The sequence below is a fragment of the Mastigoproctus giganteus genome, chromosome 10 (assembly GCF_048544385.1).
Source record: "Mastigoproctus giganteus isolate SK-2022 chromosome 10, ASM4854438v1, whole genome shotgun sequence".
NCBI lineage: Eukaryota > Metazoa > Arthropoda > Arachnida > Uropygi > Thelyphonidae > Mastigoproctus > Mastigoproctus giganteus.
In genome coordinates this window covers 27,908,691-27,932,452 of record NC_143584.1, presented here as the reverse complement: position 1 = coordinate 27,932,452, position 23,762 = coordinate 27,908,691, and the positions used below count along the sequence as shown (strand labels likewise).

Sequence of the window (23,762 nt, the reverse complement as noted above, 5' to 3'; positions counted from 1 at the left end):
ACTTCATCCTCACTAACAGGAGATATGTTGTGAATGATGTTACTGTCCTGAACAAGGTAAATGTTGGAAGTGATCACAGAATGGTAAGATGCACACGATATAGATGTAAGGAAAGAAAGGAAAAAACTGGCTTGAGTAAATAATACAAAGGTCTTTGAGATAACAGAAGAGGAGAAAAAGCAGTATGTACTGGAACTTGAGAACAAGTTTGAGCTTCTGCAGACTGCTCAGGACCAAGATATCGACGAGGAATATTACAAATTTCTGAAAGTGATAAAGCCCAAGAAACCTATAGGTAAAAAGAAATCCAAAGAAGGAAAAAATCAGTCAAGAAACACTTGTCATGATGAACCGAAAATGACAAATTAAGAGCAAGAAAAACACTGACAGGGAGAAAATTGAGTATACTGAGTTATGCAAAGCCATTAGAAAGAGACTCAGAGAGGACATAAGAAAATTTAACACAAGAAAAGTAGAACAAGCATTAAGGGAAAACAAAGGATTTAAATCAGCAGTAATACAGAAAGACAATTGATACTGAAACTGAAGAATAGCGATGGTGTACTTATAAACAGCAGAGAAGGCATAATTCAAATAGCAGAAGACTACTATAAAGAGTTATAGGAGTGAGGGAATGATGCCAGCAGTGGGGAAGATGGATTGCAAATTAGCAACACATACGACATACCCAATATTCTTCCTGATGAGGTAGAACATGCATTGAAGAAAATGAAGAATCAGAAAGCCCCGGGGGAAGATGAAGTTACTGTAGATTTGTTAAAATTGGGAGGAAGAGACATAATGCAAAAACTGGCAAGGCTCTTCACAAAGTGCATTCGAAAAGGTGTGACGCCTAATGAGTGGAATAATGCAATCATAGTTTTGCTGCATAAGAAAGGAGATAAATCATAAATTGGAAATTATAGACCAATTAGCTTGTTATCCCACATCTAAAAGTTGTGCACAAGGATCATTACTAACAGATTAGAAAGAATACTTGATGAAAATCAACCGAAAGAGCAAGCTGGCTTTAGGAGACAGGATTCTCAACTATGGATCACCTTCATGTAATGTCATAGCTAATGGAGAAAGCAAATGAATATAAAACACCATTATGCCTGGAATTTGTGGATTATGAAAAGGCATTTGACTCCATACAGCATAAGGCAATGTTTCGGGCACTGGAAAGACATGGCATAGATACCCCTTATATTATGATTTTGAAGAAAATATATGAGAATGCTACCTCCTTTATTAGACTAGACAAAGACAGTTGTAAATTTAAAATTGAGAAAGGAGTTTGACAAGGAGACACAATATCTCCGAAGTTGTTTACTGCTACCCTTGAGGAAGCTTTCAGAAGATTAGACTGCTCGCAGAAAGGAGTCAATGTGAATGGAGAGTACCTAAACGATTTGCAGATGACATTGTGGTCATAAGCCACGATCCCAAAGAATTAGAGGAAAATCTTAATCAGTTTTGCAGAGTTAGTAAGGATTTTGGACTAAAGATGAATATGGCTAAAACAAAAGTAATGATGAACAAGTATGCCACAGAAGGGATATAATGATTGAAGGATCAGTAATTGAAAAGGTGGAGTCTTATACTTATCTGGGACAAGTCATTAGCTGTAATAATGATAAATGGCTGGAAGTAAAGAGAAGAATAAATTTTAGATGGATAGCATTCAGGAAATATAGTCACATACTGAAGAGCAATATTCCAGTTTGTCTGAAACGTAAAATAATGAACCAATGTATACTCCCCACCATGACTTACGGAAGTGAAACTTGGGCCCCAAAAGAATGGAAGAGAAGCTGAGAACTACACAGCGAAGAATGGAACGAATTATATTGGGAATCAGACTGTTAGATAAGAAGAGAAACTCAGGATTAGGCAGCAAACTCAAGTAAAGGATATTCTTATCAAAACTAAAGAACTAAAATGGTCTTGGGCAGGACACATAGCTCAAAGACATTATGACAGATGGACTAAGAAAATAACAGAATGGTACCCAAGAGGAGCTAAGAGAAAACCTGGAAGACAACAGTGGAGATGGACAATGAAATTCATGAGTTTGTGGGTAGTAAATGGATTGCCATTGCACAAAACAGAAGGAACTGGAAAGTTGCTGGAGAGGCCTTCATCCTGCAGTAGATTGAAAATGGCTGATGATGATGATTTAGATGCAGGGTGGCCATATTTTGAAAATTGGTTAGCAGGACAACTTGAAACGAAATGTGTAGTATAACATTTTTTTCCTTCAAAAAGTAAATGAAAAATATAAAATTCAATTAAAGTGCATTTTTTTTATCAATCAATGTCATTTTATTTATCTGTTATATGCGGGCTAGCCGGGTGGGCAAAGTGCCTGCCTGGCAACCCAAAGGTCGCTGGTTCGAATCCCGCCTCGGGCGTGGATCAAAGTACTGCAAAAAACCTTGGGAGGTGCATTATGGCCACAGAAGCTGATGCGCCAACAACTATCAAAAAAAAAAAAAAAAAATCTGTTATATGATTGTTGTTAATATGTATTTGTCCTTTGTAAACTATAATATTATTTATAACAGTTATTTTAAAAATAGCGAGGAAGACTACTTTTACTTTATATATTTTTCTTTAGATTTCACTAGTTTTAAAATTTCTTCTCCTTCCGAAGGTTTTAAAAAGTTTTTTTTAAATTCTGTGCAGGACGTGCTATAGTTTACTTTCACCCTAAGTTTGACATCTCAATTTTCTAATAAAAGACTGTTTCTCTCTTTCTGCCAAGCGGTTTTCATTAAGCTTAAAACTGTTTCTGATGAAGCATTTGAATGTGGAATGCTTAATATGGAGCTTACAATTTGAGACAAATTATTTGCCTCCAGAAATTTTGAGAAAAATTGCACCCATTTTTTTTTCAACTCATTTTCTTTCTTCATTACTCAGTGATAAACAAAATTCCTTTAAACTTTGTCATTTTTCTCTTTTTATTAGAATTAATTTTTAACACATCCATTAGATTCCAATAAGAATTAATTAATTAAAAATATATGAAATCAATAAATCAAGTTGGCCACCCTGTTTATATGCAAGTTTTTTACCATTGAGTCACCTTCATTGAGTTAAATAGCTCCACTCTTAATTTTTTTTTAATGTGGACTTGAGTAACCTTGACCTTGGTACCCACAGGTGTTGCACTGTTTCCAGTGTGTATGTTTTTTTTTTTTGCCCTCTGTCCTCATATGCACCACTGATTAGTAGAGTTTGGCCCACCTCTGTGTGGTTGCAGATGAATATTGAAGGCAGCTTTCCAGATGATCACTGCTTCTGGCGACAAATAGGCCAAACAACATTACACGAGACACAGTATTCCACAAACAGTGTAATATTTGCACTTGGTCTGTTTTACAGAGTTTTTTATCGCATCACAGGTAACTGGCGGATCTGAACTGAAGTTTAGCTTTACATTAGATACATACATATACAGTACACTCCATTCAATGCCTCCTGTGGTTTTCTGTCAAAAAGATGTCAGAAGAATTTTGAAAAGTCTCATTGCCATTTGAAACCAGACAGAAAATCTTAGGGGCTGCCTCCAGGGGACTCTGTTACTACTAAATCCACCTCCAGACCAGTGAAACCACTACTCACATGACATCAGGTCTTGACGGTATTTCTCCACTTGTTCTTACAATCTGTGCTCCCGAGCATACTCTTGTACTTTGTTGCCTTTTTACACATTCTTATTGCACTGGTGTTGTTCCTTCTGCTTAGAAATTGCTCATATCCAGCCAGTTCCTAAAATGGCCGACAAATCCCTCCCGTTTAATTATCGTCCCATTGCACTTTTACCCTACATGACACTACACATGTACAAGATCCATACACTTTTAAACCTCTGGCATTGACAGTGTTCTGTTTCACACCTACAATGTATACTATGCGGAGATAGAGGAAACCCCTGGTGCTGTTTGACACTAAACACACTCTGCACTTTTACCCTTATCCTTAGACTTAACTAATGACTCAAAGAGGGAAAGGAAGAGAATTGCCACAGAATTCCAACAAATCTGGCAAACAAACTGGGACCAATCAACCAAGGGAGAGGTGACAAAGTTTCTCACCAATGTGGTTTTGGTCTCTCTCAAGCCACCTCCCCTGGTACACTCCTGGCCTATATATTGCTTACTTCCTCACAGGACGTGGCCCATTTAGAGCCAAACCAGAAAGTCTGCTGATTTCTCGGATAGACCCACTTCTACATAATAAGGAACATCTGCTCATCACAGAAGTAGATTATTATAAGGAATTTACCGAATACACAAAAATCATATTTGAAGCTAGACGAGAAATATTAGGGATTGCCTCCAGGGGACACCATTACTACCAAATCCACCTCCAGAACAACAGACCACCAGTCACATGACAAAACTATAGTAATCCTAACAGTAACTCCAAGATTTGACAAGGTAGTTTATTTTCTGGACATGACCTACCAAACTTGATTTCTGGTGTCCTGTCTTATGTTTGTGTGACTGGGTGGTGCATGCCTTGAAGGTGTGAATGGAGTGTATGTGTGTGTAAACGAGTGAATTGAAAAGCCAGTTTGTTGTGTGTCTATGTGAGAAGTGAATGATTCTGTATATGTTGTGTTGTCACATCATGTATTATGTCCTTGGTTGTAGAATAAGTGGGTGCCTTTCAATGGGGCTTCTGGGTGTCAGGGGTGTATAAATTTCTGCCGTCCTCTGCCACCCTCACTCTGGTCTCAGGGACTCTGTGAGGGGTGGGGGCATGCATGTACAGAAAAAAAGTGTGTAAAATATGTGTGACCTGTGCACGCATGAATGTGTGCAAAAAAAAGTACATTTACAGGCCAAGCCATGTAAGTGTACTATGGATAGGTTTGTCACGTCTGTAGCTGTGCGATGGCCAAATGAATGACTTGTGATCAGTAAAAAAAAAACATGTATGCACTGTCCATATTCGGGGTGCTGTCTCTATGAAAGAAGGAGCGAATGGGAATGGAATATGTGTAAATTCTAGGTAAAGTTAATGTTCTGCATGTGCCCTGAATTAATGTCAAAAATGATGCAAAATTAAAACGTCCTGTTTGTGTGTATGACTGGCAGGTGTGTAAATGTGGTGGCATTGGAATGTATGTTGTGTACTTGTGTATACAGGTACTCCCCTCCTGACCATGACTGCAGAGGGCAACCACCTTTTAGAAGCTCCCTCGTGCCTCTGCTGATGCAATACCAATTCCTTTTTTGTAGGCGGCATGGTGCCGAATGCTGATGCTGGTTTTAGCTGGTCTGGCCAGTGTTGGAATGTCGCTCACCACAATGAACAGTGCAAATCCTCCCATAGAGGGCACTCTAGCCGTATGGCATTCACCCCTTCACCTCCCAAGGGCCCTGCTCATCCCTCTCCACCTCCTCTCTCTCTCTCTCTCATATTTTTGCGTGGTGTGACCTATCACCCTAATTCTGTGTCTGCCTCTTAACAGTCTCCCCCCCAGCAGAAAGTGGGTTGCTTCTACTGGGGTACCCCGCTATCACCTTGTTCTTCCTATTTCCAGGTGGAAGTCTTCCTATCATCCATTTCCTGTGCCTTACCCTTTTGTTCAACAACTGTCACCCTCCCATTCTACCTTTTAGAATTTTTTTCCCTGCTTTTATTCCTTCCTCCCTTCCATTTCCTCCTGTTTAGTCTATCCTTTTTTATTATTATTATTATTAATGGGGTCCAAGGATTCATCCCCACCAAGGTACTCATATGTCTACTTACCTGCTGCCAGCCCCCTCCAAGGTAGTGATGGGTAATGGGAGGTGCCTTGTCCAAGCACCTTTCTGCTAAGAGGTCAGATGAGCAACACAACGCAACCTAACAATACAGTGCACAAACCCAACAGTTACACATGCACAACTAGCCTTTACAGTGAACCCTGTGCATTACAGAGATACTACATGGAGTTGGGGATACCCCCCCCCCCCGTGCCACATGACAGTTAATACTGTGTCACTATGCAGTTCTACTCTTTCTAACGTAATGGAGAAATCCATTAACTGCCAACACTTAAACTATCTAGAAACCTTCCATCTGATCAATGATTGGCAGTATTTATTCTGTCAGTTTTGATCCGTTGACATCGTATAAATAAACATTATGGGAATCCTTGGTGATATACTGGCTTACGTTACCCATCTGTGCATAGATTTTCTGGAAAAATTTGACATTAAAACATGTTTGGCATGAAGGTCTTCTAAATAAGCTTCCATCATTGTTTTGCCAATTCTATTTTTGTAATTGTGTGTCCAGTTTTCCCTTTTTTCTCCCCTTTTTTTTTTTTTGTTTTGTTTTGGCTGATGCTGTATAAGCTTGCTTTCTTGCATCATATGCCTTTGCTAATACTAAAATATTGCACATATACAGGAAGCAGCTATTCATAGTTGATCTGTGAAGTGATTGACACAACAGCTAGGATTTTAAATAAAAAAACTTTTGAGCAGTTTTTGGTCAAGGATTGTTTCATCTGCATTTTCTAAGAAAAACTGTTTCCTTATAAAATGCAGATTCATGAAGCCCCTCATCTTTCAAAAAATCAACTTTCTTTGCCATCACTGACAAAAAAAGATGATTTTTTGTCTAAAAAGCATTCTTCTACCTTAACAGCTGCATGAGTAGCTGGAAAGGTAGAAGAATGCTGTTAAGGTCGACATCGCTGGACAGTGCAGTGTCGAGTCAGTTTGGTGTGATATAAGCATTGGGAGATCAAAATTGAGAGTAGGAGGGTGCTATAGGCCTAATGACTCTGATGAGTATAATAAGAAACTGTACAGGGAAATAGAGTGGGCAAGTAAATCAGAGAGTCTTATAATAGGGGATTTTAATTTCCCAGATATTGACTGGAATTTGTGGGTTGGTCACTCACACACTAGCAAGGCTTTTGTGGATTTATTGGATGATTGTTTTCTAAACCAGCATGTTTGGGAGGCAACTAGAGGGAGTAATACTCTTGATTTGATTATCAGTAGTGATTCTTCATGCATTAAGAATGTGCAGATACAGGAACCACTAGGTGGCAGTGATCACAGTGTGCTGAAGTGGGATTTACTCAAGGAGGTAACTACCATCAGGGGTAAAGGGAAGGGTTATTGCTTTCGTAAAGGCGACTACGATGGTCTGAGACAGTATTTAAATTCTATACAGTGGCACCAACTGATGATGTTACCAACAGCAAACTCAAAATGGGAAGCATTCAAAGAACTTATCTTGGAAGCTACTAGGCTTTACATACCAACTAAGAAATATTGTTCACGGTTCAGGCCTAAATGGATGTCAGATGAACTAATGAGACATATGGCAGAGAAGAAAAATGCATGGGATACATATAAATTAACATGTGACACAGAAGCCTATGATAGATATAAGTTGATCTGTAACCAAGTTACAAAGGAGGTTAGGCAGGCAAAGGCAGATTACGAGAAATCTTTGGCAAGAGATGCAAAGAAAAACAGCAAGGAGTTCTTTACTTATGTAAACTCTAGAAGGAAGGGGATGAATCAGATTGGTCCACTTGATATCGATGGATCAACTGTTGATGATCCTGCTCAGGTAGCTAACAAACTAAATCAATATTTTGCATCTATATTCACACATGAAGAGTTATTCAGCAAGGGGAATGCCATAGATGAAGTAAACACTGGCAGTGAGCTAGATGATCTTGTAATAATTGAGAGTAAAGTGGAGGAGAAATTGTTGAAGATAAACACAAGAAAGGCACCTGGGGTGGATGGGATCTATCCAGTTATATTAAAGGAGGCAGCAAAGGAAGTAAGCAATCCGTTAGCCATAATTATGAGAGCTTCCTTCGACTCAGGGGAGGTACCCACAGACTGGAGACGTGCAAATGTAACCCCAATTCACAAAGGAGGATCAAAGGCTGACACAAGTAATTATAGACCTGTGAGTTTAACTTCTGTTCCAGGAAAATTAATGGAAGCACTGCAGGATCATCTTGACAAGAATTCAGTTATAGCTCAGACACTGCATGGTTTTGTTAAGGGAAGGTCTTGCCTGACCAATTTGATTGGATACTATGATGTAGTCACAAAAGAATTGGATGCATATATATATGGATCTTAGAAAGGCTTTTGATACTGTTGCACATGGAAGACTGCTGCACAAATTGGAGCAGTGTGGCATTGGTGGCAAATTGTTGCTATGGGTAAAGGGATAGTTGAGTGGCAGAAGACAGAGTGGTAATTAATGGACACTGCTCATCGTGGACTAATGTTATTAGTGGAGTCCCTCAGGGTTCAGTGTTGGGTTCATTGTTGTTTTCTGTATTTATAAATAATATTGATGATGGTATATTAAGTATATTAAGCTTAATGTCCAAGTTTGCAGACGATACAAAGGTTGGCAGGGTTGTTAAGGACGCTACTGACGCTGTGCTGCTGCAACAGGATCTGGAAAGGTTGAGCAGATGGGCTGAGAGGTGACAAATGAAGTTTAACATTGACAAATGTAAAGCACTACATATGAGAAACAGCAACCTCAGAGCAACGTATCAACTCTGTGGTACTACACTGACAGTGGTAGAGAATGAAAAGGACCTGGGGGTAATTGTGCAGGCAGATATGAAGTTCTCTGAGCAGTGCAGATGGGCTGCAAGAGTAGCTCATGGTGTCTTATCAATGATATACAGGAATTTTTCTAGCAGGGATAAGGAGGTGATTATTCCCTTGTATAAGGCAATGGTCAGGCCACACCTTGAGTACTGTATACAGGTCTGGAGGCCTCATTTCAAGAAGGATGTAGAGCTGCTGGAACGAGTACAGAGAAGGGCAACAAAGTTAGTGAACGGAACGAAGGGTTGCTCTTACGAAGAAAGACTTAAGTTTTGCAAATTACAGAGGCTGGAGACTAGGCACCGGCGAGGTGATCTGATAGAGGTGTACAAAGCCTTGAATGGTTTGAGCATGCTCAATGCTGATGGGATACTGCCTCTTGCTCAGAATAATCACCTGAGAGGGCATAAATTCAAATTGAGGAAAGACAGATGTAGGATAGATGTGCAGAAATTTGCCTTTAGCCAGCGGGTAGTTGGTTTAGTGGAATTGACTTCCATCCCTTGTTGTGGAAGTTGATAGCCTAAATAAATTTAAGGCTTAGCTGGACAGGTATTTTGAACGGAGGGGTGAAGTGGAAGGTTTTTTTTTTTTTTTTGGCTGATGCTGCATAAGCTTTCTTTCTTGCATCATATGCCTCTGCTAATGCTAAGAATATGGATGTGTAGTACAATGAGAATGCTTACAAAGTCATAGACACACCTTTGCATCCTGGAAAATGCATATTATGGTGTGTAGTTCCAACAGCTGAAATTGTTGGACCAGTCTTCCTACACAATGCAGTTAACACAAATGCCAACTGGAACACTTTCAAAATCCATTTGTTTCAAATCTTCAATGCACAGGCATAAAATGTAAAGAATATTTTTCCAACAAGATCGGGCATTTCACATATGACATATCTCCTGAAGGAATATTTTAATGATATTGTCATCTCTAATTGATATCCTGGACAATGTGGGATTGGTCGGTCTTGGACTGGACACCATACTTGCCAGATCTGGATCACTGTTTTTATGTCTTGTGGGATTTCAAAAGGACACTAGAATAATCCACATGCCATTGGAGGATTGAAAGGTGAAATTTCAACTGCTGTAGAAAGCATCTCTGTAGAAACACTGGCTAGTTATGATAAATTTCAATCATTGTGTGAGAATAATCTTGTATGCATAAGGATCAAATATTCCATATGCTCCCATATCTTACGTGTTTAATGATGCCCAGTTCACCTATATATATATATATATATATATATATATATATATATATAAAAAGGCATTCAAAACTATTGTCTTTATTTAACGACTATGATTTACATAACTTTAATTAATATATACACATAAGTAGGTCAATGTTTATTTTTCTTTTATTTGAAGAACATAAAGAAATCTTAGAGGAACATGGAATTACCTTTGTGATTTATTTTAAATTATTTTTGTTTTTTTTTTTTGCTACTGATAATGGAAAAAAAAAGTTCCAGAACAATTAGCTTATTTATGTATATATATGTTAATTAAAGTTATCTAGAAGTATTTATGAATTTAACTCATTGAAATCTGTTTATTTTAGAAATCGTAATTAGTTTCTTCCACAAAAGTTATATCAATTCAGATCTGAAAATTATGTTAAGTAAAATTTAATAAATTAATTTCTTTAATGATTTAAAAATTTCTTAGATTTATAATTATTTTTGTTTTTATAGTTTTTTTTATTTTTTTAGTTCAACACTTTAAACTGTTTCCTCGATCTTTTGGAGAGATCATCTCTAAGTACTGGGTTGATGAACTTCATCTAAGTTTAACACAGGGTTTATGGAGATATGATAAATGGGGTTATCCTTATCGAGATGCTCCTCCTGGAGCAGAGCTGTGGACTTGGTTTCAAAATAATACACCAGAGTAAGTTTACTTTAAATTGATTTCTTTTTAATTTAATTTTAATTAAAAGGCACATAAATTCTACTGTTAATTAAAAGGGGAAAAGAGGAAGAAATAACAGTATTAGAAATTGGAATCGCTTTCCATTTAAATATTACAGACTATATAATTCAGTTAAAAAGATGAATTCAGATATTTTCAACAAAAGATATTTCGTAGATTGAAGAATGAAATCAGTTCATTCTAAAACTAATCTTATAGTATACTTGTGCATTGGATAGACATTTTCAGACCATTTAAAAATGAATATGTTAAAACTAACAGCAGTAATATGCATAGCATAATCTTTTTAAATTAAGTTTTTGTAGCAATAGTGTTTAGTTTTCAAAGAGTAAACTTTGGTTTAAGTTTAGATAGTATAAGAGATTTGAAAGATTTAGACAGGCAAGACTGTTATGTCAAATAGTCAGATGTTAGTAGAATCATTCCCTCTCTTTTCTTCAATATTTTTTGGCTAAGGTAAAGTAAGCCAACACGAGAACCACATGAAACACATGAAACTTTACCGTGCAAACTCATTTTCCGTTACTGCAGTTTCTCCCTGCATTCTCGGTAAACAGATGGTCCGTGTTATCAGTAGTAGCAGTAGAAGTCAATAACGATGTATTGATTAATTTTTTCTCGTTATTGAAAACAGATTATTGGAGTTCATGAGTGTGATGCCTTCGCGGCTGAAATTTACTTATGGGTACATCCTCCAGACTGCCTCAGTCTTAGGGTGTTTACCTTCTCACTGTTTTAACCTGATAGGAAAACGACTTCTACTGCCACTACTGATAACACACACCATCTGTAGAAGTCATTTTCCTATTTTAAAACAGTAGGAAGGGGGCATAAACACCCTAAGGCTGAGGCAGTCTGGAGGGTGTACCCGTAAGTAAATTTCAGCCGTGAAGTCATTACACTCATGAACTCCAATTAATCTGTTTTTGATAATGAGAAAAACTAATCAATACATTGTTATCGACTTCTACTGCCACTACCGATAACATGCATCATCTGTTTACCGAGAATGCAGGAAGAAACTGTCGTAGCGGGAAACGAGTTTGCCCAGTAAGTTTTCCAGAAGTTTCTCATGGTTCTCGCGTTGTCTCTCTTTACCTTTGCCTATTTTTCATATTGATTTCATATGGGGGACTAATGATATTAAGCACGCATGAACTGATGTTTTTTTTGGAAAAATATAGGGCCATGCTGAAAAAAAATGTTGCTAGTTATGTCAGAATGTGTATGCTTCTGTGGTTCACCTCAGGCACAATAAGATGGACTATATGCTGATGGCCTTATGAATTTACTCAAGACTTGAGTTAATTCACAAGAGACTCTGCCAGGTTTTTTGGGGGGGGGATTTTTATCAGCATGGCCTGCACTTGTAGACAGAAGGTATCTGTTTTGTAGCGATGGCATACACTTGAACAAAGGTGGTACAACACTTCAAATCAGCTGGAAGCTAATGCTGGGGAAACACCCTTAAATAATGTAATGGGTAGTTAACCATACAAGAACACTTAATCTTAAATTGTATTTACTCTAATGTTAGGAGTGTTGTCAATAAAATGAGTGAATTCTAACTCCTCTTAGGAGAACTAATGTTGACATAATAGGGCTAACAGAAACATTGCACCATGTTCCTGTTAGCCCTATTATAGGGTTTTGTGCCTTGGTTTTCTCCAAGGCAGTATCTTAAAAGGAAGACTATCTCCATCAAATGTGAAGGCCATGCTTATTATATTTTTTGACTCACAGGGAATTGCTAATTATGAATTTGTCCTGCGTGGTCAAACCTTGAACCAGGAATACTACAAAACAAAGTAATAAAAAAAATAATAATAATAATGAAACTAAGCTCACCTGATAGCAAAATATTGTCATCTGTGGCAGTCATTTTCAAAACTTTCTTTTCTAGCTCACTTCACCACCTAGTTCACGTTAATCCGAGAAGAACTAATCAAAATTAATGGTGAGCATATCAATGATGCAATATTTTCTTTCAAGCTGGAAGGCTTTAGTTTCATGCTAGGCTCCATGATCAGCTAGTTTCTGTTCTTAGTTTGCAGTGCCAAGTGTTAAAAATCTGATCTCAGAGCTGTATTTTGTTGGGAACATCAGGCGGTTGAGAGGGCTGCAGCATAAGTCCAGGCTGTGAATATCCTGAACTCAGACCTTTGTTAGCTTCACAAGATTGTTCACCTTCTTTTTATGAAAAAGATACTGATCTTTAAAATGCAGAGTTCCTGGTTGATTAGTTTTGGTTATAGTTTGGGGTCGTCTTATTTCTGATGTATTAGTACAGGCTGGCCTCGATTAACGCGATTAATTCGTCCCACGAGCGCATCGCGCAAAACGGAAACACGTTAATCGAATATAATAATCAATAGGAAAAATTATAATTGGTCCTTGACCTTCTGGAATGTCCATAAAGAATTTTAAAAATACATTTTAAATAACTTTTTAACTGTATACAATGTAAAAGATAATGAAAATAATTATAGAATTAAATGTTTATTGCATAAAACAGCGGTTCCCAAACTATGCGCCGCGGAATATTTTAAATTTTCGAGGGAAACACAGTGATACTTGACATTTGTCGGACACCGCGCGAACTACTAGCTTGAGGTAGTTCACAGTTTCAGCATTTCTTATTAAGTTGTTTGGACCTAACTACTAAACGGAACCGTTAGGTATTTCTTTTGGTCTGGGTGCGCCTTGAAAAAATTACTGAGACACTAAGGGCGCCGTGAACCGAGAAAGTTTGGGAACCTCTGACATAAAATACACAATGAAGAAATGACTGTTGCAGAAATATTTGAACAGTGTTCACTTTCTCTTTTCATCAATCAATTTCCGATAGCCGACAACAATCTTCTCTGGCCCCTGGCTAAATAAATATCGCAGAGAACCTCAAACCTTTTGTTTAAAGGTCTATGTGATACGAAAGGTTTCATCAAGTTCTTTTACCGTTATCTCCTTCGCAGTAACATTTTCATCTGGCTCATTTAAAAATTTGAATTTTTATGCAAGTGTGCATTGACTTTATTAGCAAGAGACAAACAAGTAACACTTCTTCTTCCGATGGTTGATGGAACACACAGAGACGGGCAACAGGCAAACGTTTGTTTATTGACCGTACGACTCGCGGTAAGCTTAACGCGTGATTCAAATCTTTTTCAACTATCGCATAAAAAAAAAAAAAGATCACGTTAACTGGAAATTTGCATCGTGTAAAGTGAAAAGTGGTATAATTTTTCAAATAGCCTTAACTGAAAATCGCGTTAATCGAACTTGTGTTATGCGAGGCCTGGCTGTATTTCGTATTAGTAGTGTCAAATGATGTAAGAAAGCAAGCTTATACAGCATCAGCCAAAAAAACTCCCTATTCACCTTTCCATTCCCTCCAATAGTTTATCTAGTTCTTCCTTAAATTTATATAAGCTATCCATTTACACAGCAGTAGATGAAAGTTTTTTCCAGCAATCAACCTCCTTCTGACTAAAGGCAAACTTTAGTATATCTATTCTGCAACCATCCTTCTTCAGTTTGAATTTATGACCCTCTCGTGTGTAGTCTGTGTAAGAGGAAGAATCCCATCAGCATTGAGCTTACTCAATCCATTCAAAGCCTTAAACACCTTAGTCATATTTCCTCACAGGTGTAGTCTCTAGATGCTGCAATTTGTAGAAAGAACTGAAGCCTTTTTTGATAAGAGCACCCTCTATTCCCCTCACCAATATGAAGTGCTTTGCATTTGTCAAGGGGTGCTGCCATAATCAGGGGAGCAGGAGCTGCAGTGCATAGCACACACTTCTTGATTAGACCGGGGTTCGAGCCCGTGACCACCAAATATGGAGGATGCGGAAAAGTCAGGGAATGACCACCGCATATCCCCAGAGCAATATGGCCTTAGTTGCTAATGCTCCTAAAAACCAAATAACAACAACAACAGCATTTGTCAAGGTTAAATTTCAGTTGCCATTTTTCAACTTATCTGTTTAATTGTTTAAATCCTATTGCAGTAGCATACCGTCATCACTGTCATTAACCATCCTGCCAACCTTTTGTATCATTTCAAGACTTGGACATTAAGCCTGATATGACTTCATCATCATCATCATCAGCCATTTTCAATCCACTGAAGGATGAAAGACTCTCCAGCAACTTTCCAGTTCCTTCTGTTTTGTGCAATGGCCATCCATTTACTGACCATGAACCCTTGAATTTCATCTGTCCATCTCCGTTGTTGTCTTCCACGTTTTGTTTCAGCTCCTCTTGTTATTAAATATTACAACACGACTTCATCAGTATCACTAGTAAATATAGAAAACAGCAGTTAGCCCAGCACAGAACTCTAGGGGACTCCACTACTAACATTAGTCCATGAACAATCAATTCGGCCCTGGAAAGATTGTGCAAGGCTCAAGGGGTAGAATTTTTCAGCCTGGTCTGTACTTGTTAGCAGGAGAGACTGCTTCTACAGGGATGGGATACACTTAAATAGAAAAGGTGCAAGAATATTTGCTGATGCTATCGAGGCAGTGTTACTTGGGTTGGAAAACTGTTAAGCTTGGGGGGATACAAGGACTTATAGATTAACAGTAGCCGCTGGCAGAGGTGAAAGTGATTCTTGCCCTGCTTCTATTGGAATGAGCAGCAGCGGCCTGGAAAACAAGATGCAGGGTATTTCAGAAAGGCTGGGAGTCATTGTGGTACAAGTAAACACATGGGTTGTGTTAGGGTAGCTAAGAATAGGAACAGGTGCTTGTATACTTGCATGTACACCAATGCTAGGAGTTTGGTAAATAAATTTGATGAATTTGAGGTATTGCTCAGAACATCAAAGGCAGATATCGTTGGGATATCAGAGACGTGGTGTCACACAGATATAAGGAATACAGAACTGGAATTTGGGGAGTACAATGTCTACAGGAAGGATAGACAGGATAGGAAGAGAGGAGCAGTTATGCTATTAGTTAAGAAACACACAAAATCCAAGGAAGTGCAGCCAGTTGACATCGCTGGACAGTGCAGTGTCGAGTCAGTTTGGTGTGACATAAGCATTGGGAGATCAAAATTGAGAGTAGGAGTGTGTTATAGGCCTAATGATTCTGATGAGTATAATAAGAAACTGTACAGGGAAATAGAGTGGGCCAGTAAATCACAGTGTCTTATAATGGGGGATTTTAATTTCCCAGATATTGAATGGAATTTGTGGGTTGGTCACTCACACACTAGCAAGCCTTTTGTGGATTTATTGGATGACTGTTTTCTACATCAGCATGTTCGGGAGGCAACTAGAGGGAGTAATACTCTTGATCTGATTATCAGTAGTGATTCTTCATGCATTAAGAATCTGCAGATAAAGGAACCACTAGGTGGCAGTGATCACAGTGTGCTGAAGTGGGATTTACTCAAGGAGGTAACTACCATCAGGGGTAAAGGGAAGGGTTTTTGCTTTCGTAAAGGCGACTACGGTGATCTGAGACAGTATTTAAATTCTATATGGTGGGACCAACTAATGATGTTACCAGCAGCAAATTCAAAATGGGAAGCATTCAAAGAATTTATCTTGGAAGCTACTATACTAGGCTTTACATACCAACAAAGAAATATTGTTCAAGGTTTAGGCCTAAATGGATGTCAGATGAACTGAGACATATGGCAGAGAAGAAAAATGCATGGGATACATATAAATTAATGGGTGACATGGAAGCCTACAATAGATATAAGCTGGTCTGTGACCAAGTCACAAAGGAGATTAGGCAGGCAAAGGCAGATTATGAGAAATCCTTGGCAAAGGATGCAAAGAAAAACAACAAAGAGTTCTTTACCTATATTAACTCTAGAAGGAGAGGGAAGAATCAGATCGGTCCACTGGATATTGATGGTTCAACTGTTTGTGATCCTGCTCATGTGGCTAACAAACTAAATGAATATTTTTCATCTACATTCATGAGGAGTTATTCAAGGAGGGGAATGCCAGAGGTGTATTCAACTCTGGCAGTAAGCTAGAGAATCTTGTAATAACTGAGAGTAAAGTGGAGGAGAAATTGTTGAAGATAAACATAAAAAAGGCACCTGGGTTCGATGGGATCTATCCGGTTATATTAACGGAAGCAGCAAAGGAAGTAAGCAAACCATTAGCCATAATTATGAAAGCTTCGTACTCAGGGGAGGTACCCATGAAAATGTGACCCCAATCCACAAAAGGGGATAAAAGGGACACAAAGGTAATTACAGACATCTTAGTTTAACTTATATTCCAGGGAAATTAATGTCCCTGGAATAGAAGCACTGCAGGATCATCTAGAGAAGTTCGGACACAGCATGGTTTTGTTAAGGGAAAGTCTTCCCTGACTAATTTGATTGGATGCTATGATGTAGTCACAAAGGAACTGGATGCAGGGAATAACTTTGATATTATATATTTGGATCTCAGAAAGGCTTTTGATACTCTTGCACATGGAAGACTGCTGCACAAATTGGAGCAGTGTGGCATTGGAGGCAAAATGCTACTATGGATAAAGGGATGGTTGAGTGGGAGGAGACAGAGAGTAGTAATCAATGGACACTGCTCATCGTGGAGTAACGCTATTAGTGGAGTCCCTCAGGGTTCAGTGTTAGGTCCATTGTTGTTTTCTGTATTTATAAATGATATTGTTGATGGTATATCAAGTTTAATGTTGAAGTATGCAGACAATACGAAGGTTGGCAGGGTTGTTAAGGACACTAATGACAGTACGCTGCTGCAACAGGATCTAGAAAAGTTGAGCAGATGGGCTGAGAGGTGACAAATGAAGTTTAACATTGACAAATGTAAAGTACTACATATGGGAAGCAGTAACCCCAGAGTGATGTATCAACCATGTGGTACTATACTGACAGTGGTAGAGAACGAAAAGGACTTGGGGGTAATTGTGCAGGCAGATATGAAGTTTTCTGAGCAGTGCAGACGGTCTGCAAGAGTAGCTCATAGTGTCTTGTCAATGATATACAGGAATTTTTCTAGCTGGGATAAGGAGGTGATTATCCACTTGTATAAGGCAATGGTGAGGCCATACCTTGAGTACTGTATACAGGTCTGGAGGCCTCATTTTAAGAAGGATGTAGAGCTGTTGGAACGAGTACAGAGAAGGGCAACAAGATTAGTGAATGGAACAAAGTGTTGCTCTTATGAAGAAAGGCTTATATTTTGCAAATTACAGTGTCTGGAGACTAGGCACCTGCGAGGTGATCTGATTGAGGTGTATAAAGCCTTGAATGGTTTGAGCATGCTCAATGTTGATGGGATTCTTCCTCTTGCTCAGAATAATCACCTGAGAGGGCATAAATTCAAATTGAAGAAAGACAGATGTAGGATAGATGTGCAGAAATTTGCCTTTAATCAGCAGGTAGTTGGTTGGTGGAACAGACTTCCATCCTTTGTTGTGGAAGTTGATAGCCTAAATAAATTTAAGGCTGAGCTGGACAGGTATTTGGAACGAACGGAGGGGTGATATGCCTCTACTAATGCTAATGTTAACAGCAGTATCCATTGATAACCACTCTTTGTCTTCTCCCACTGAACCATCCTTTTATCCATAGTAGTAACTTTCCCTTAATGCCACACACTCCAGTTTGTACAGTAGTCTTTTATGTGCAACAATATCAAAAGCTTTCCTGAAATTCAAGTATATGATATCAAAATTATTTTTTGCAACCAATATTGTTAAGGGGCAATCTTGTCTGACCAATCAGATTGGTCAGACAAGATTTGCCCTTAACAAACCCATGCTGTGCCTGAAGTATAACTGCAGTAATGTCTAAATTGTCCTGCATTACTTCTTTAACCAGCGACTGCGTTATTTTCTCTGAAACAGAATTTAAACTAACAGGTCTAATTACTCATATCACCCTTTGTGAATTGGAGATACATTCGCATATCTCCAATCCACGTGAACTTCCCCTGAATTCAAAGATGTTCTCATAATTATGGCTAAGGGTTTGCTTACCTCCTTTGCTGCCTTCCCTAATATAATCGGATAGTCTGCATCCATCCCAGGTCCTTTTATGTTTAACTTTAACAATTTCTCTTCCACTTTCCTCTTAGTTATTGAAAATAATTTAGTTCCCTGTTAGAGTTTAATAAACTTCTGGCATTCACTACCCTAAAGAATTCCTCATGTGTGAATGTAGGATGCAAAAATCTTATTCAATTTTTCAGCAACCTGAGCAGGATCATCAACAGTCAACCCATCAATATCTTGTGGACCAATGTAGTTCATGTCCTTCTTAGTATTGTGTTTCCATAAGTAAAGTGGTCTTTGTTGTTTTTCTTTGCATCCTTTGCCTAAGATTTCTCATAAACTGTCTTGGCTTGCCTAACCTCCTTTGTGGCTTGATTGCAGACTAGTTTATATATATCATAGGCTTCCGTATGACCTGATAATTTATATGTATCCCATACAATTTTTTTTCTCTGCAACAAGTCTCATCAGTTCATCTGACATCTATTTAGATCTAAGCTATGATGGTTGATATGAAAAGCCTCTTAGCTTTTATAATTATTTCCATGAATGATTCTCATTTAGAATTTGTTGTTGGTAACATTATTAGCTGGTCCCACTGTATAGAATTTTAAAATCTGTCTGAGCCCACTATAGTTTTTGTTTACAAAAGCAGAAACCCTTTCCTTCACCCTCGATGGTTGTTCTTTAAATAAATCCCACATCAATACACTGTAATCACTGCCACATAGTGGTTCTTTTTTCTGCAGATTCTTAATGCATGAAGAATCACTGCTGATAGTGGATTATCTTATTGACATATGTAATGTAATGTACAAGTAATATGATATAATCATTTTATTTTCTTATAATATAACTGTTTGTCTCATGATTAAATTAATTTACTTAAGCAATGTGGATTAATTATATATTTTGAATAATTATGAAAACAACATTTTGAGTCAAGATTTATATAAACTGTATCATTTTAACATTCAGTTCTGAAGTAGCTTTCTTAGCCATTCTTTTCTAATTATTTATCTTAATTTCTGTATGTTTAACCTTCACGAGGGGTATACCTTTTTGCATATTATTATTATTGTTATTATTACAGTGTGGCACTGGCATGGAAGGAATTGTCAAATGCTCTTTCTGGTCAGTTTTGTGCTTCTCTTAATTTTATTGATGGGACCAATACCGTAAAACCTAATCTTTCATTCCAACCATTGGGAGTACATAATATAGAACATCTCAGGAATTCTTCTTATCTTCAGTATTCCTCTTTGCCACGAGAAGCAGTTTGTACAGAAAATTTAACACCTTGGAAGAAACTTCTACCATGTGATACCAAGGTTAGTAACTAAGGAACACAGTTCCATTTTATGCCATATTTAGTAAAATTTCAGCTGCAGCCAAAGAGTTCAAAAGGTATTAATTACATAGAATGAAATTACTTTTCAATAATTATTTTGACTAATTTAAAATTAGTCAAAATTCTTATGATATCGAAATCACATTGCCTTTCACCGTTGAAATTATGGAGATCTTTGTGGTCACTTCAGAATTATTCCTCTTCACTCTAGATGACAACTCCATGGGTCTCTTTTTGTCTACAATATCATAAACTCTGTTATCGGTTCTCCATCTCTTCTTGAATAAATACTTTCCGCTATACCCCTTTTGAATTCTCGTTATAAAATTAATTTCTCCCTGCCTGTTCCTCGTACTCATCACTTACTTGGTAGTCCTCTGTTTTGTTTCCTTCAGGTAATGAATAACTACAATATTGATTTTACTCTTAATCCATCTATCTATAAGAATTTGCTCCTTCCTCTGTTTTCTTAATGTAAATTTTGTATATATTTTAATTCTAGTTTTGTATTGATTATTACTGTTTTGTATTTTCTGTAACTCCTAGTGCTCTCACCTTTATTTAGGATCTGTGTACCCTGTATGTGAGAAACATGTACATAAAAAAATAAATAGATAGATAAATAAATAAATCCCTGGTCAAAACTACCGTTAGAAAAGTCAGCAGCAAAAGTGATAAGTGATAAATAAATATGTATGGAGAATATTACTGCATTGAAAATAATGATAACAACTCTTTACTCAGATAGTTGCAGTGATGGTCCTGGAACACCAGAGAGGCACTTGCATTTATTTTTATTTAACACTTTAAATTTAACATTAAATTTTTTAAAAACATTTTTAAAAATATTAAATTAATTTAACATTTTAAATTAACATTGTACAGATGCATGCATTTAATTATTCTACAAAAGCCGTAAAACTCACTTCAGAAACTGTTGTGGTAAACCTTTGTCTACATTTAGGAAGCCTTGAAAATTTCAGAATTTTAATCATTAATTAAAGGGTAATGCAGAACCATTATTTTGCAACTGTATCTATCTGATGTAGCCTCACCACCACTGGGTTAACAACTTAGGTAGAATCATGGATAAAGATATTTGTCTGTAAGTTGGACATAAGCTCAGGCTTTAGTGTTGAGTTCCTGGGGTTGATCTGTTGAGAGAGCAGAAAGTTCCTTCCTTGATTATATACCTTGCTCTGTAATTCACACCTCTAATTTGTTGATTTTGACTTTTGTTCAGTTTCCCGTACAATTTCTATTTTGTGGGAATTGAAGGGGAGCATACACACATAATGGTTGTTGGGTATTTAAAGGGCAATTTTCTTCCATATATTGCTAAACTCTTCACATAGACAAACTATGTTATTCACACCAGTTGAGCATCTTTTTGCTAATGGAGTTCACCTGTTGGCTAATGATAAGCCAGTAAGTTTTGAAATAGCTGTGCTGGTGGTGTATTAGATTTTTGAATGTTTAGCAGATTTGTATGTTCTTCAAATTTGTTCATAAATGCTTTTAAATCTGTTCTTATTTTTACTTGGTTGACAAATTTTAGACTGAAATTATTTCAAACTTCATCAGCTTCTGGATCTGAATTGCAGAGAATTTTGGCTTTTGTGAACCAAAATTTAATGACTGTGGCTGACAGACAATCTGCTCCTCCTCATCCTATGATTTTCATGCTTGAAAGTATTATGAATTGTCTACATTGTTTATCTTGCTTATTTTATAGGTTTAGGCTCTGTGTCATCTAGACCTTTTTATATTTGCACTGAAATTTTTGAATTTTATATAAAAATTGGACTAAGTATTACAGTTTAAGATTTTACTAATTTTAGATTTCTGAATTTAAATTTTGCCCAATCAACGCTTTTTTCCTCAGTGGGAAAGTTGTTTCTCCATCATTGGTTTAGTCTAAAAAATGTCATTGTGTACTTCTGAAATGAATGTAAATAATGATATAATGGTTGTAGCTTGAGGATTCATGGCATAGTTGTTAATGTCTGATCTGTGTAAGTTGAATCTTAGGTGAAATTTATTACTGGTTTGTCTGATGTATTTAATATGGTAAGTATGAGATAAATAACATTAACTAATTTGCAGATGTTGGGTGCAGATGAGTTATCGGTATGGTACTGTGGATGCATGCAAGCTGTTTGTTTTTTAGGAGCATTAGCAGCTAAGGCCATATTGCTCCAGGGGGGGATATGCAGTGGTCATTCCCTGACCTTTCCGCATCCTCCGTATTTGGTGGGCACAGGCTTGAACCCCAGTCTAATCAAAGAAGCGTGTGTTACGCGCTGCTGCTCCTGCCCACCTGGCTACGGAGGCGCCGGATGCAATCAAAGTTTGTCACAAGTGTTAAATTGAAGGACAGCGTTATATGGAGAGGCCAAATGAATTTCATAGTAGTTTAAGTAGGAAGCATTAGATGCTGATTTGCTCTCTGAAGTGTCAGTATTGTGTGTATATGTAGTGTTAGTTATTTGATAGGGTACTGTCCAGAGCAACAGAACCTGGGGTCAAATTTAACCTACTCTGCCCATGTAGTATCTTATTTATAATATGTTATGAAACTGTAGTAATTGAATTAAAAATTATATAGAAGGGGAATGGAAAAGAAATATTATAGAGAGAATATTATAGAATGCTAGGTAAATATAAGTTTAAAAAAATTTTTAGGAAAAGAAAAGGAAGATGGAGGAGAAATTCACGGACAAAAGCCGCTGATAGATAGAAAGCACCCAATGACCATAATTGTGTTATGTATAGAGGAAAGGAAAATGGGAGAAGACAAAATGGAAAGGTGAGAGAATGTAGTATAGTTTCAAATCAAAAAAAGTAAAAAGCATAATAATAAAAGATGAGAAATAATACATTTTAAACACACAAGATATATATATAGGTATATTGTCATATTATTAGTTATATGGTGCAAGGAAGCCTGAGGCTTATGCTGCACCAGCCAAAAAAAAATTCCCGAGTTACCCTGAGAGAGAGAGAGAGAGAGAGAGAGGTAGAAGGAATCACCAAGAAAGAGAAGAATGATGATATCCAGCTCTGGACCCTGGGTATGCCAAAGCCCATACTCACCAGATGTGAGCCCCTGAGGTTAATGTATATTGCACAATCCTGGCATCTCTTCAAGTGTCAACCACCAGAATTGCACGAAAAAACGACAATATAGTGTCTTCTGTTTCTAACGTCAAGTACATCCTATAGCAAAGTAAAATTAATAAAGAGAATTAAATTTAGTGATTCAAAATAAAGATTTAAGTATATGTCAATTAATAACATTAGAAAATTCTATCTTAAACTGTTTGACAGTTTATTTCCCTTATCTTACCTACAATATCATTTTCATAAGGCACTCATTATTTTCAATCTCAAAAAATTATTTCCTGATCAGATTTGTCTTAATTAGATTCTCAATTAGCTTACATCTCATCATGGTCCAGTTATATTTGGCTTCATTCATTCTTGAATAATAATTTTTATATTCTTTGCTTGGCTAATATATTTTTTTTCTTTTCTTAGTTAATTCCTTTCCCCTATCTCATTTGTTTGGGTGTGTATATTTTGTACATAATACACCTAGTTGCTATTGTATTTTACGGTTGAAAACATGTACCTATGGGGGCTAGATGGGAACAGGCATTCTGTGTGTTATCAGGTACTCAGTCTAAAACACTGATAGATCCAATATCTTTCTATTTCAGAAGATTTAGGAGAAGTCCGGTTGGCCTACTTCCCTGAAATCCACTCATGCACACCTTCTCGATGGTAAATCCTGTTATGTCACTTAGGTGACAATGAACGTGTAGAGTGCTTCTCTTCAAGATGCCTGGTCAGC

The 23,762-nt window shown here is 37.3% G+C and overlaps 1 protein-coding gene across 1 annotated transcript in view; it reads left to right on the top strand.

Annotated features, from left to right (window-relative positions):
• The window catches only part of PIG-T (phosphatidylinositol glycan anchor biosynthesis class T), a 132,902-nt gene that overhangs the window by 19,578 nt on the left and 89,562 nt on the right, over window positions 1–23,762 (top strand). The window contains exons 2-3 of the mRNA XM_090382883.1: window positions 10,339–10,516; window positions 19,649–19,886. Coding sequence (XP_090239009.1) covers window positions 10,339–10,516; window positions 19,649–19,886 — 416 coding nt within the window. The remainder of the gene's footprint in view (window positions 1–10,338; window positions 10,517–19,648; window positions 19,887–23,762) is intronic.